Source organism: Fundulus heteroclitus, chromosome 20 (assembly GCF_011125445.2).
Source record: "Fundulus heteroclitus isolate FHET01 chromosome 20, MU-UCD_Fhet_4.1, whole genome shotgun sequence".
Lineage (NCBI taxonomy): Eukaryota > Metazoa > Chordata > Actinopteri > Cyprinodontiformes > Fundulidae > Fundulus > Fundulus heteroclitus.
Genome location: NC_046380.1, coordinates 22,765,957 through 22,778,913, shown reverse-complemented (window position 1 = coordinate 22,778,913; position 12,957 = coordinate 22,765,957). Strand labels below are relative to the sequence as shown.

At 39.9% G+C, this 12,957-nt stretch overlaps 2 protein-coding genes across 2 annotated transcripts in view; both read left to right on the top strand.

The window, feature by feature from the left end:
• The window catches only part of LOC118567100 (interferon regulatory factor 6-like), a 16,024-nt gene extending 4,786 nt beyond the window's left edge, over positions 1-11,238 (top strand). The window contains exons 7-12 of the mRNA XM_036151211.1: positions 1,257-1,452; positions 1,529-1,627; positions 1,715-1,981; positions 6,520-6,912; positions 7,645-7,763; positions 10,268-11,238. Coding sequence (XP_036007104.1) covers positions 1,257-1,452; positions 1,529-1,627; positions 1,715-1,981; positions 6,520-6,912; positions 7,645-7,763; positions 10,268-10,498 — 1,305 coding nt within the window. The 3' untranslated portion in view covers positions 10,499-11,238. The remainder of the gene's footprint in view (positions 1-1,256; positions 1,453-1,528; positions 1,628-1,714; positions 1,982-6,519; positions 6,913-7,644; positions 7,764-10,267) is intronic.
• Positions 1-12,957, top strand: part of eps8l3a (EPS8-like 3a) — a gene marked incomplete in the record, with an annotated part of 32,156 nt that overhangs the window by 6,036 nt on the left and 13,163 nt on the right.

Sequence of the window (12,957 nt, the reverse complement as noted above, 5' to 3'; positions counted from 1 at the left end):
ATAAAATCACAAACGTGCTTCACGAAACACATAAGAAAAACTAAAGATCATAAGCATCACAATTAACCCCTGAAACGCGTGATCTCCACGGGTCTTAAACCTTGTAGGTGGGGACTAACGGTAGTCTCTGATCAGCTGAACCTCCGAGCTCTGGCCAAGAAGACTGGAGTTTTAAACCATATCCAACAAATATTGGAGAGGCATTACCATGCAGGGTCCTGAAAGTTAAAGCACAAAGTTTAATATGAAACATAAAAATATGAAACCTAAAATAAACTGTCATTAAAGCGAACGACAGCATAAGAAGACTTTGGTGTGTCAAGCTCTTCAGCGGTCACCATCTAGCCACTCGCTTTCAAAATTTTCTGCAGAGGCTGTTTTAAAGCTACATTCGGCAAACTATTGCTGCAGACTGGCACCCGGAGCAGAAAGCCTGACTAATCTGTTAATATTATTATTGCTATATTTACAGTGCCACAATATAAACAGCAAAGTAGCTGAAAAAAGTACAGGATTTGGTGCAATAATAAAAATGTCCAACATTTAATCAGCAGATCAAAGAAATAAAGAATAAATGAAATAACATTATCACTATACTAATAGCAAAAGGCATATTTATTCCTGTTTTTTAAATTGAATTAGTTTGTCTTGTCAATATTTTCTGTCAAAGTTATGTTGTGGCATTTGTTACAGAGAGTTATCATACCATGAGAATTTTATACCGATCCATAAATAGTACCAGTGATGAATTAAATTTATGTATTTCTCTGACAATTATCGGCATCAGCCACTACAAACTATTTATTCTGTTAAAATACACCTTAAAAACATATTAATGTTTTCAAAGTATAATTTAGATGTTAGCTCTATTAAGGCTTCCTGGGCTCAGAAAATAGTCGGGTAAAAATGATCAGACATGATATTTGTTGATCTTTCCCTTTTATTCATGTAAATGCTGAATTTATTCATTTTAGATCTTTTTGAGGGGGGTCTGGTGTTTTATTTTTAAAAGATAGAGGTAAAAACAAATCCAGCCATTGCCATCTGCAGTCAGTGAAAGGTAACAGCTTTTTCCACCATGTTGCGCATTTCAACCAAAATAATTTCTGTTGAACGCCTGTTAAATTTTTGGCACGTATTCCAATCAATGCCACACCAATTAGTAAACATTTACAATGAATACAAGGTGCAGAGATGCGTGAATGTTTGCATGGCGTGATGTAACGGCCCCCCGTGTTTCTGACTGGTCCCTTCAGGCCTGGGCTGTGGAGACCGGGAAGTTTCAGGAGGGAGTTGATGAACCTGATCCTGCCAAGTGGAAAGCTCAGCTGCGATGTGCCCTGAACAAAAGCCGGGAATTCAATCTCATCTATGACGGCACCAAGGAAGTCCCCATGAATCCCTTAAAGATATACGACGTCTGCGACATCCCACAGCTCAACAATAACCAAGGTGAGCGCGGTTCTTTTTGATGTTTTAACGATTTCGCTTGTTTTCCGTCTCTGAATGTTTATGCTCGCCCTGACAGCTCCTTCAGATGCGGGATCTCGCACTCCTTATGATGAGGACTTTGGAGAGGAAGACGTTCCAGACACGCCAGAGTCTCTTCCTCCATATCCATCCAACGGTGATTGTGTACATCTTTAAACATCTTTTGCAAAGATGTATAGGAAATGGTTAAGATGGGGTAAATTGTTTCTCTCTCCTCTTTTAGGACCCAGTCCTCCTCCACTCAATATGTGGTCTCCGATGGGCTCAGACTCATCCATGCAGCCTCCCAGCTGTCCACCTTCCAATGAGGTCTGGCCCAAAGAGGAGCCTGTAAAAATCTGGCCCAAAGAGGAGCCCGTAGATGTAGAGATGCCCCCCACGAACCTGGATGAACTGCCCCCTGCCCCTCTGCCTGACCCCATCCTGCATCCCACTCCTCTCCCTGATGCCTTCTTTGCCTCTCCGGAAATGTGGATCAGCTCTCTGCCAAGTTAGTGTGAACAACTTGTGTTTCTGTGCTGAAATAAACGGGCAACAATTGCAGTATCTTCCCTTCACCAGTAATTAGTGTAGTGCGGTTTATCTGGAAAGTTTAGCTCCAGAAGTTTGCTAAAAAAACAAAAACAAAAAAATTATCTGATTTATTTTTGTAAAGTTCAGCAAAGCGAGGCACTGGAAAATGAAGAGGGTATGAAATGTTAATATGCTGATGCTTTTCTGGATAACTTTCTCTAAAACAGATATATTTGATTTTACTTTTGGTAAATGATTAACTACTTAAGGCTTTTACACAATTCTTTTTTTTTTTCTGGGGATTGCCTGAGTAGGCTTTTTTATAACCTGACTCTCACCAGATGGATGTCGTTCCACCGAGCTCCACACGGCTCCACACATCCATCTGGACTTGCTGCCATTGGGGGGGATTTCAATACCACATAAAATGGCTGGGCCCATCAGGAGCTCTGGGTGGGATTTTTGTAGATGTGACGTATCAGAGAAGCAACTGTTTGGATTCAGACAACAATGGCGGCACGCAGCGAGGAAACAAACAGAGAACAGATGTTCCTGAGTCCCCGTGTTGGATGACCTGTCCATGCAAATGTCTCCGATTTCGTTGTATCATGATGGATAAAAAGAGTTTAATGCAACATGAAGTATTTACCCGGTCCTGCCGCTGTCCCGACGTAGTAGAAGAGCTGAGCTGAATACACTTTTCCCGCCCCTTCGGCTTTGCGGATCGGGCAAAACAAACCAACCCCCCGACAGAGACGGTTCCTGGTTTTAATTAGAGACATCTACCCGGTAACATTGATGCTGCTATTTCATCCATGTTGTCCAATCTACTGAATATTAATTATTTAAAGGACCACCAGAGAACGGCTTTTAAGGCTTTCGTTAGTGGAAACGACGGTTTTGGTCTCATTTGTGAGTGGTTCAAGTAGCAGATCAGTAAAGATGAAGGACAACAGGTTTATCCAGTCATATGCAAGGATTTTTGATAAGGTCCCTCCTTCTGAAATACCTCTCCAATGGAGCGATCCCAGATGGATGTGTGGAGCTCTGAAGAATGAGATCCATCTGTTGCGAGTCAGGTTTGCTGTTTTATGCAGCTAACCTGAAATCATCTAACATCATCTTAACTAGGATGCTAACATGGCATATCATCTATTTACCTCCTTTTAGATATTAATGTGGTTTTATGTGGTGGAAATGACTAAATTGTCTGCATATGTACAGTATTTAGTTTTTTTAATCACAGCGTTCACGAGCTGTGATTAATAGACTTATTAAAGAAAACTGGGCCCACTGTAGAGCCCTGTGGGAAACCAGCGCAGAAACATGGGGAGTTACAACTGTGCTCTCAGGGTTCCTCATTTTCCTGTCTGCTGGCTTGTGTGTTTTGTTTTTAAACTGGAACTACAGCCTCATGATATGCAGTTATACACAGACAAAACTGTATCATACTAAAGTGGCTAAGTATATAAAAACCTGTTGAAGTGTTCTGTAGGTCAAAAAATCCCTCTGGTGGGTTTATACTGCATGCCAGATGCTGATAACTCCCTGCAATGGCACTTTAAAAATACAAAATTATCACTTTTTTTAAAATAGTTCAATATTGTTGAAGGGAGGTTCTGTTTAAAGGAACAGCAAATTATATCTGACCTGCATAATGTTTTTCCCTTTCAAGACTTCTTGTGTTGCCACACTTGAATATTTCTGGTGTTCAAACTAATTTTAAAATTATAAAAAAATAACTTGAGTAAATACAGAAAGCATATTTATAATTATTTTGTTTTATTGATGGGAAAATATATGCCTTTATCTTAAAAGGTAATCAGATTCAGTTTATTTTCCATTTGTAGTATAAAAAAACACATTGTAGCTCAAGTGCACAATTTGACATTTACACAGACAAAGGGATGAAAACCATAACCATGCATTCTAACATGACTAGATGGGCGCATAAAAATCTAAAACAAATATTAAAACCCTAAGAAATACAGTAAAACAAAAAGCCAAAAGTGCTTTTAACGGTCATCATAAAGTTTTTGTGTTTAAAATCAACACAGCTTCAGGAAAGAAGCTTTAATTGTAGTGCAATGTCCCGTATTTAATTCCTCGATAGCGCTTACCCGAAGGGAGAAGTTCAAACAGGTTTCTGGCAGGATGCAAAGGTCCCTTAATGATGGCTAAAGCCTGAGAGCAAAGTCTTTGTTGATAAATGTCCTCCAGAACCGATAAATCCTCACCAATAATCTGCCTGGCAGATCGGACCACTCGGTTTAAACATTTCCCTTCTTTAGCAGAAACATTTCCAAACCACACTGATAGCCTTTGATAGAAGGCTTTTCTACTGCACCGTGGTAGAAATTTAACAGAATCTGATTATCACTGGTAAAATCTTTCAATTTACGCAGAAAGACAAGCCGCTGTCTAGACTTTTTGATGATCGTGTTAGTATTCAAATTGAGCTGAGGTGATTTGACAAAGAAGTGGCAAGAAGACAAGAGACAGAGTGGCTCACAGACCCTAAACATGTTCATAAACAATATAAAAAACCCTGAAACAAAATAATTTGTTTGATATTAGACAAGTGTGACAAAAAAGCAAAGATGTGTTACCAGGCCTCTAAATCCAGAGTAGTTGGTCTTGGAGGCTAAAGATAATGGGTAGTCCGAGAGGAAAAGCAGATTTTTGTAATCTCAAAACGATATTAGTTATAAAAAAAAAAACACGTTGCATTTAAGGTTAGGATTATTTATACAGGAAATGGAAGTCGGTAGCTGTGACCTTCTGATAATCTGCCTATGTGAAACGCGTTCAGAGAAAGACATAAAGCATTTCCTCCAGAGTAATTGTCTGGTATAAAGGTAAAGTGATTTAAAAAAAGCAGAAATGTGATAAAAGCTATTTTAATGCTTTTTTATTTGTATGCATTTATTTTTAGACCTCACTTTTCTGACGTTGCTCTAAAAGGAAACACTTGTTCCAAACTCGGTACTGGTCTCACACATGAAGATCAGTGGTGGCGTTGTGCCTCCTCTTTGTGCGTAAAGTCTCAAAATCAAGCATGACAGCTGTTTAATCGCTCGTTTGTTTCAAAGCGGCCTCTTAAACCGCTATAGCTGCTCATCTGTCAGGACAGCAAAAGTCCTCTTTGGTCTTGGCTTCACCCTGTACGACAAACTAATCTAAATAAAGACGCCATGAGAATTAGCTACTGCAGGGAAGATATTGCCAACTCAAAACTTTTTAACAAAACCTTGCTTGAAAAAGAGTTGAAGAGGTTAGTCACCCAAACAGGCGAGACGGTGCTGCATCAGAACGTGCTCACAGTCAGAACACGTGCAGATTTAAGAGATCAGCTAAATGAAACCTGTTTTCTTTAGGACAGGATGCGCATTACATGCCAGTCTGGCTCTGGTACTGCCTCCCATCATGGTGCCTTTGCATAGCAGGGACACATCAGGCCCAGCTTAAAAAGTTACTTCCAAAAGGGCTCAAATTGTGAAAGAGATTCAGTTTTTCTTAACAGCAACAGTAGGTTAGAAGAAGAGAAAACCTATGCTAATTTAACCTGACCCTAGCCATATGTATTTCGCTCCGCCTAGCTTCACTCACATACATCTGGGACACCTCCATAGGAATTGCCTTTTTTGAAGGCTGGGCCTTATCAAAAATCCTTGCATATGATTGGATAAGCCACTTGCTATTTCAGCCACTCACACCGTGACACTGTGAGAGCGACGCAGGAAAAAAACAAAACTTTATTTTTATTTTTTAAATGTGTTTGCGGCTCTAGTGGCACGCATTTTATTGACAGTGAGCTAACAGGAAGAGGGGGAAGACAGGCGGCAAAGCGCCGCGGGTCCGAGTCGATCTCGGGCCAACCGCGTCGAGGACTAAAGGCCTTCTAATATGGTTCCCGCTAACCGCTTCGCCACGGACGCCGCGTCTGCCACGGGCGCGCCCCGGAAAACAAAACTTGCCAAATCCGGTCGGGAGAAGGGTGAAAACATCGTTTCCACCAACAAAAGCCTTCAGAGCCGTTCTCTGATGTTCTTTTAATGAAACAATATTAGGTAGATTGGACAACACGGAAGAAATAGCAGCATCAATGTTAACGCTTGCTTCCTCGATGCGAGCTGCTATTGCCTGAATCAAAACAGTCTCACGTCACGGTCGCTTCTCCACTACGTCACATCTATGAAACTCCAGCCCTGCGTCCTGATTGGCTGGACAATAAAATTGGTTTGAGAAATCACTTTCAATGGGAGATGTCCCAGATGGATGTGAGTGGAGCTAGGTGGAGCGAAATCAATCTGGCTAGGGTCAGGTTAATGCTAATTGGTTTTAGTTCAAAATGAGCATGCCGCTTTATCGATCAAGTATTTGAAACATGCAGAGCTTTCATTCCACTCTACAGTAAAAAATGCATCTCTCTGCTTCAGAGTCAACTGTCCCTTTTTTTAAGTTGAAGCTTGTAAGTTCGGGATCTCTAACGTTTCTCCTGTTCCCCCGACCCAGTGACGGACCTAGAGGTCCAGTTTCTGTACAGAGGGAAGGAGATGTGTCCCACCGTGACGGTGAGCAACCCGCAGGGCTGCAGGCTGTTCTACGGGGACCTGGGGCCCATGGTCAACCAGGAGGAGCTGTTCGGCCCCGTCAACCTGGCACAGCTGCGCTTCCCCACCACGGAGCACATCACCAACGACAAGCAGAGGATCTTCACCAACCGTCTGCTGGATGTGATGGACCGAGGTCTGATCCTGGAGGTCAGCGGACACGATATCTACGCAGTGCGCCTCTGTCAGTGTAAGGTGTACTGGTCCGGCCCCTGCGCCCCAAACCCTGCGGCGCCTAATCTCATAGAGCGGCAGAAGAAGGTCAAGCTCTTTTGTCTGGAGTCATTTCTCAGCGGCAAGTACTATTAACATTTTTTTTAAGAGCAATAAGTATATTTTAGACTTAGACAACTTTATTTGTCATTTTGTATGTACAGAGTGCATACAGAACGTAATTTCTTTGCACACAGCTTGTAAATTACAGTATAAAGTGCAGCAGTGATTAAAAAGTAAACAATTGAAATGTAAACAATGCAGGAGAAAGAAACAATGTGCAATCACAGTGTTAATTATGCAAATTCACGTTGATTTGTCCTGAAGCTATTTCTATGCTGAGTGGACAATGAGTAATATCTATCCCCACAGCCTGTGCCTACCTTAAAGAATAGTGACAACAGGCTTTATACATTGTCTGGAAAAATAAAAGGAATTTTAAGTATTTATAAGTATTTTCAGCTTCTAGATTAATATGGAAAAATATAGCGATTTTACAGACTCTACAGTTTCATTTTCTAAAAGTTGAATCTGTTCATCCAGCATCAGTCTTTTGTAATTTATTCCTCTGTCTATCCACAAATCTGTTTGTCTGTTGTCCATCTATACATCCATCCATCTGTATGTTTGTTGTTCGTCCATCCGTGTTTTTCATCATCCATCCATCGGTTTTCCTTAAATTCATGGTCACATTTGGTTACAACTCTGGATGAGTTTGGGCATGAGAAAATGTGTAGGAATCCTGTGCTGATGACGATTTAGATTTAATCTAATCATAATTATAGAGTTGTTTGTGTGTTGTTTTGATGTGCAGGTGTGGTAGCTCATCAGCGTGGCCAGTCAAGCACCCCTCCTCGTTTTGAAATCAGCCTCTGCTTCGGGGAGGAGTGGCCCGATGGAAGACCCACGGAGCGAAAACTCATCATGGTCCAGGTAGGAAAGAAAAAAAGGTTAAACATTCAAAAACTAAAAATATCTTTTTTTTTAAATATATTTCTTAAAAACCTGGGGAGTCCTCACTTCCCCTCCAGCTACAGGGTTTCTGCTGTTCTTCATGATGGAGGCAGGAGTTTGTTATTCTGGATGAACTTCACCAGCAGGTCTTCCTCTCTGGGCTTTTCATGCTTCGTTTGTCTGAGGGGTCAGATTTCTAATCTGGGAATGACGTCACCACCGCATCGGCTGTTTTCTAGCTGGAAGCTGAAAAACCAGTAGGATGTGCTCATACTTGTCGTCAGCAACCAGCCTTACTGCTATTAGCATCTCCATTATATGCATTCAAACCCGATAGACTGCACGGCACTTTGAACGACACTGGAATAATGAGATACAGAGTCAGAAGTACAAATATTTTATCCAGGTGTCTTGGAGATCTTTTTCAACTTTGCCCGACATTCTGTTTAGTTTTCTAACTTTGAAATATGACATTTTCTGAGTACAGATCAAATACAGCAAATATATAAAACCTGTAGGCGCTTTTAACTGGAGTCTACTACATTTAACTTCAGGGAGCGTGGATTAACCTGTACACTTTTAATGTGAGCTATTTATAGTTTAGAGTCGCCCTATTGCAGCTTACAGCAGTACTCAGCATATAGAGCCAGAGAAATCCATTAAGCAGGAAAATCTGGTTTTCAAGCCAGAACGGATGGATTTCCTACACGTTGACTCCTTCTCCAGGAATTCAAAGCCAGCCTGCCTTATTTGTACGGAGAGAAGTTTTAAAGAGGCAACGTTGGAGGGCTGCTATGAGACAGGATTTTTACTGCTCTCAGCAGCTTGCAAATGAGTGGACCCTTGGAGTTTCTTGGAACATGGGCGTTTCACCGACTCAGCCATTGTTAAGGAGTGCATGAATGCTGTGGAGTAAAAGCTCACTGGAGGGAAATTAGAAAGAGGAGTGAAGCAAATCCGCTCGTCAGCATCATCCACAAGAAAAGTTCACTGGATGAAACAGAAGGACGGAGCTATTCATAAGACACCGTGCAGACTCAGTCCACTCAGCTGGAAACGAGTCGACTGATGGATCTGAGTATGCACAGACAAGATTAACGATGTTTGCTATTGCAGTTTATATGTAACTTTTTTTTCAAAACTTGATTATTTCATTTAAGCACATTTCAAGATAGATTTAAAACACACCAAACAGAATTATGTAGTGTACTGTAATATTCATTATTGTTAGTTTTTTCCTCTGAACCTTTTGCTTTAGGAACAATCCAACCAGTTTTTAATCAGTTTGGGGTTTCCAAACATCATCAGTTGTTTTACGATTGTCCCATCAAATTACAAATTTTAATCACCTTTTTTCCCCTGATGACAAACGATATGATGAGTGCTCATTTTTATCTGATGCTTGAAGAGCTCAGTACCCACATATGCAGCCATGCTGGGCTGTGTTTAGCAGATTTGATTGGCCTTCATTCGAGGACACCAATAAAACCTTATTGTGTTAGCAGTAGCAACATTTCTTAATTTGAGTACATTTCAGCTTTAGTGAGGAGACAAACATTCCTTAACAAGTCATTGGACGATGGATTAAAGGCAGAGAATTACTTTTATTGCAGTGTATGTTGCAATGACAAATAAAGATGATTTGATTAGATTTTTTTTAAAAGTTTAGTCTTATCTCAACAACCCGCTGACACGTAATCAGCACCTAATGGTTCTGTAGTATCGCTGTAATGCCACATTTTTCTGCAATTCTCCAAAAGTGACATTTGGAGAGATTTTATTTTCTTTAGCATCTTCTTCATTGTGCATGAATGCTAGGCAACCTTTTGCCCTCTCCCAGCCTTGGTTATCACAGTTTAGGTAGTTTAAAACTATATTTATTGCTCTGACTTTAGACATGGGCAAACCTTTTATTGTTGCCATATTCTGACTTATGAAGATAAATATAAAATCATGGATTTCCCATTCTGAAGAGAGGCTAGGTTAGATGGGGTTCTCGGTTACATCATCGATACAACAGGAAGTCATGGATTAGTAATTAAATGTTTCTCAACACTGATTTACTGTTATAAAAAGCAAAGATTAAAAAACATAAAAACATTGTATGAAATTCTAAGAGGTGTCAAAACATAATAATTTATGATATTCAGGGGATGTTCCTGAAAATGTGAATAAAAATTCAACCATCAACCTGAGTAATTTTGTATGTATTTATGCTGTATTTAATTAACAAGTTTTTAACCAAAAAATACTTATGTTGAAGATGCTACAGTAAACCTTTTTGCTCTTCGTCCTTTTATCTAATTCCTAATCTCACTGGCTGGTTTGGCTACAATACAATAATCTTCTGGCCAATTTTTATATAAAAAAAATATTTAAGCATAATTAGGTTCCAGTATAAATGTAAGAAGTAAATGCATGTGCACTCATCAAGATAATCGGCATCCTCTGCTTTCCTCTCTTACGCTTCTCCATCCTTTCAGGTCATACCTGTGGTGGCTCGGATGATCAGCGAGATGTTTTCCGGAGACAACAACCTTTCTTTTGACAGCAGCAGCGTCCGCCTGCAGATTTCAATCCCGGATATAAAAGACAATATAGTGACCCACCTGAAGCAGCTGTACTGCCTGCTGCAGAACCACCAGGGCCAGGATGCGTGGGCTCTGCCCACCAACGCCGGCCTGAACATTGCCCAGGCTCTGCAGACTCAGTGATGCTGTGAAACCAACTATACATCTCCATATTACTACATATTACCACTTCAGGAGCGTGCTCCTCTGTTAGCAAAGTACTTATGTGTAATCCTGTTAGGAAATGTGTACAATTTACTGTAGGATTTATGTGCTTTTTAAGCTTTTTCTTGTAAAACTGTGCTCTATGGTAGACGTAGCAGTGTAAAATCCCAGCCTTAAATCCTGCACCTGTCCATGCAGAACCTGCAGATAGTTGGTGATTCTGTGGGCCAAAGTCCGTCTTGCTGCAGAGGAATATTTATCCTAGTTAATCAGTTACAGATGTTGGCCTGTGTAGTTTTTATCTACTTCCAGTATGTGATCACCTGTCTATCAGAGAGGCTGTTGAAACGGATCTCATTTTCTCTTCTATAGTTAACTTTTACACATTTACATCTAGCAATAGACTAGAAAATAGAAATGTAAATAACAGCAAATTAAAGTTGGGATGAATATAAATCTTTCCGTCGCACATCTAAGAGTATAAGGTCCAGGGACCACCACCCCACCTAAGATCCAATATATCAGCCCTTGAATTAATTTAAAACATGTTCCTCTGTAGCGTTTGAAATTACCCAACACTATTCAGACACACAGATCCTCTTTTTGTTTTTGTTGGGTTTCTTTGCACGTTGGGGTGCTGAAATGTTTTATGGTTTGCTGAATGTATTTGCCCTGTGATTGCATGTTTATTTTATCAATAAAAAATGCCTTTAAACACATTTTTATGATTACCATGTTACTTTGAATTAGGCACAACCAATAACAGATGCACAATAAAAGAAATTCTGTACTTTAGCCCATGATTTGCTGTTATTGTTTGGGAGGAGATGTGCTAATATAACACTGCTGATCTGGTTTTCCGTACAACATGACGTAATGTGTTTGAGTGCAGAGGCAACACCTGAACAGATTAAACTAAATTGAAGATTCAAACCCGTGCTAACAGTTGTGGATGAAGGAAGTTACACCGTCTGGTTTTAAAATGTTTTAAATATAACAAAAGTGAAGAAAACCAAAAATCACAAGTTCCACATATTTTTCAATCAAAGCAAGGTAACAGCAGTAAAACGGCAAACAAAAGTAAAATATATTTCAAACAAGTTTTGAAACTGTATCTACTATAATTTGTTTCCATATAGCTTTTTGTTTTACAGCTTTATTCCTTTTTTACAGCTTGTCTTTAATACCCAATTCAGCCTCTGAAGGGAATTGCCTGAGTCAGTGAAGGTAATTTTGCCAGTTTGCAAAAAAATAAACACCAGCAAGGCACCAAGTCCAAATTCATTAAAGTATTTTCTGTTCTTAGGGGGAAAAAAAACAGCATTTTTCCTATGTAATTAACTTTAGGACTAATTTGGATAATTTCTTTAGCAGAATTGCCATTTAAAATCAAAGTCAAAACACATTTATTTTTATAGCACGTTTCAGTGACGATTCAAAGTACTGTACAAGAACGGAGCACAAGAAGAGAGAAAAATACTTTATTCGCATAATAAAGGCAGGTAAAGAAAGGGTTGACTACAAAGTTAAGCGAGTGATGTTTCAAAAAAAAAGTTTAAATAGATTTAAAACAGTTGTGTTTAAGGATCCTAAATCTCTGAAGGCCTGAGACGAATGTCAAACGTTACAATAGCAAATATGTAAATTAGTTCTATCCTATACTTGTTGAGGGGAAACCTTCATTAAAAGCAACGTTGCAGCAGAAGTATCTACGCAGTTTGAAATCCTTTAGGTACGTCGCTTAGGCAGAAGAGACAAATGTGAAGAGTTGGCTGTAATGCACGGCACATCGTCCAGAGTCAACCAAACAATACTAAGTTGTTAGCACAACGGTGAAGAGGAGAGTATTTGCAGCATTTTTAAACTACCGCAATAAGACAACCATGAACGTGGCCGTTTGTCTAGGTTTAGAGAAAAAAAAACACGAGGTCAACCATCAGACGGCTTAAGCTTGGTCTAAACTGGACAAAGATCCCAAACAACAGAGAATCTACAGAAACAAGATCAAGGTGTTGCAGTGACCCAGTCACAGTGTGACCAGATTAAAGGAAAATGTGGGACTGACACACAGAAAGGAGAATAACAGATAAACTGATTCAGGTGATAATGACTCCAAGGCGGCTCGACAAGACTTAAACACTTAGACTTCAGTGATACTCATCACTGCTGCCATTTACAGTGCCATGGAAATCTATTGATGTTCATGATCTTTTATCAGATTATTGTCACATTACAACCTCAAACTTCAGTGTTTTTTTTTGTATTTATGCCACACACTTTCCGTTTTGAGATGATGGATTGAACCGAGCTGTGGCAGATGTTCTAAGCTTGAGATATAGTTTCATAACCCAACCCACAACTTTATCCCGTCACTTTAACAGGGTATCAGAATAAAGGGGGCCAGGAAACACATGTACACCACACATTTCAGATTAATT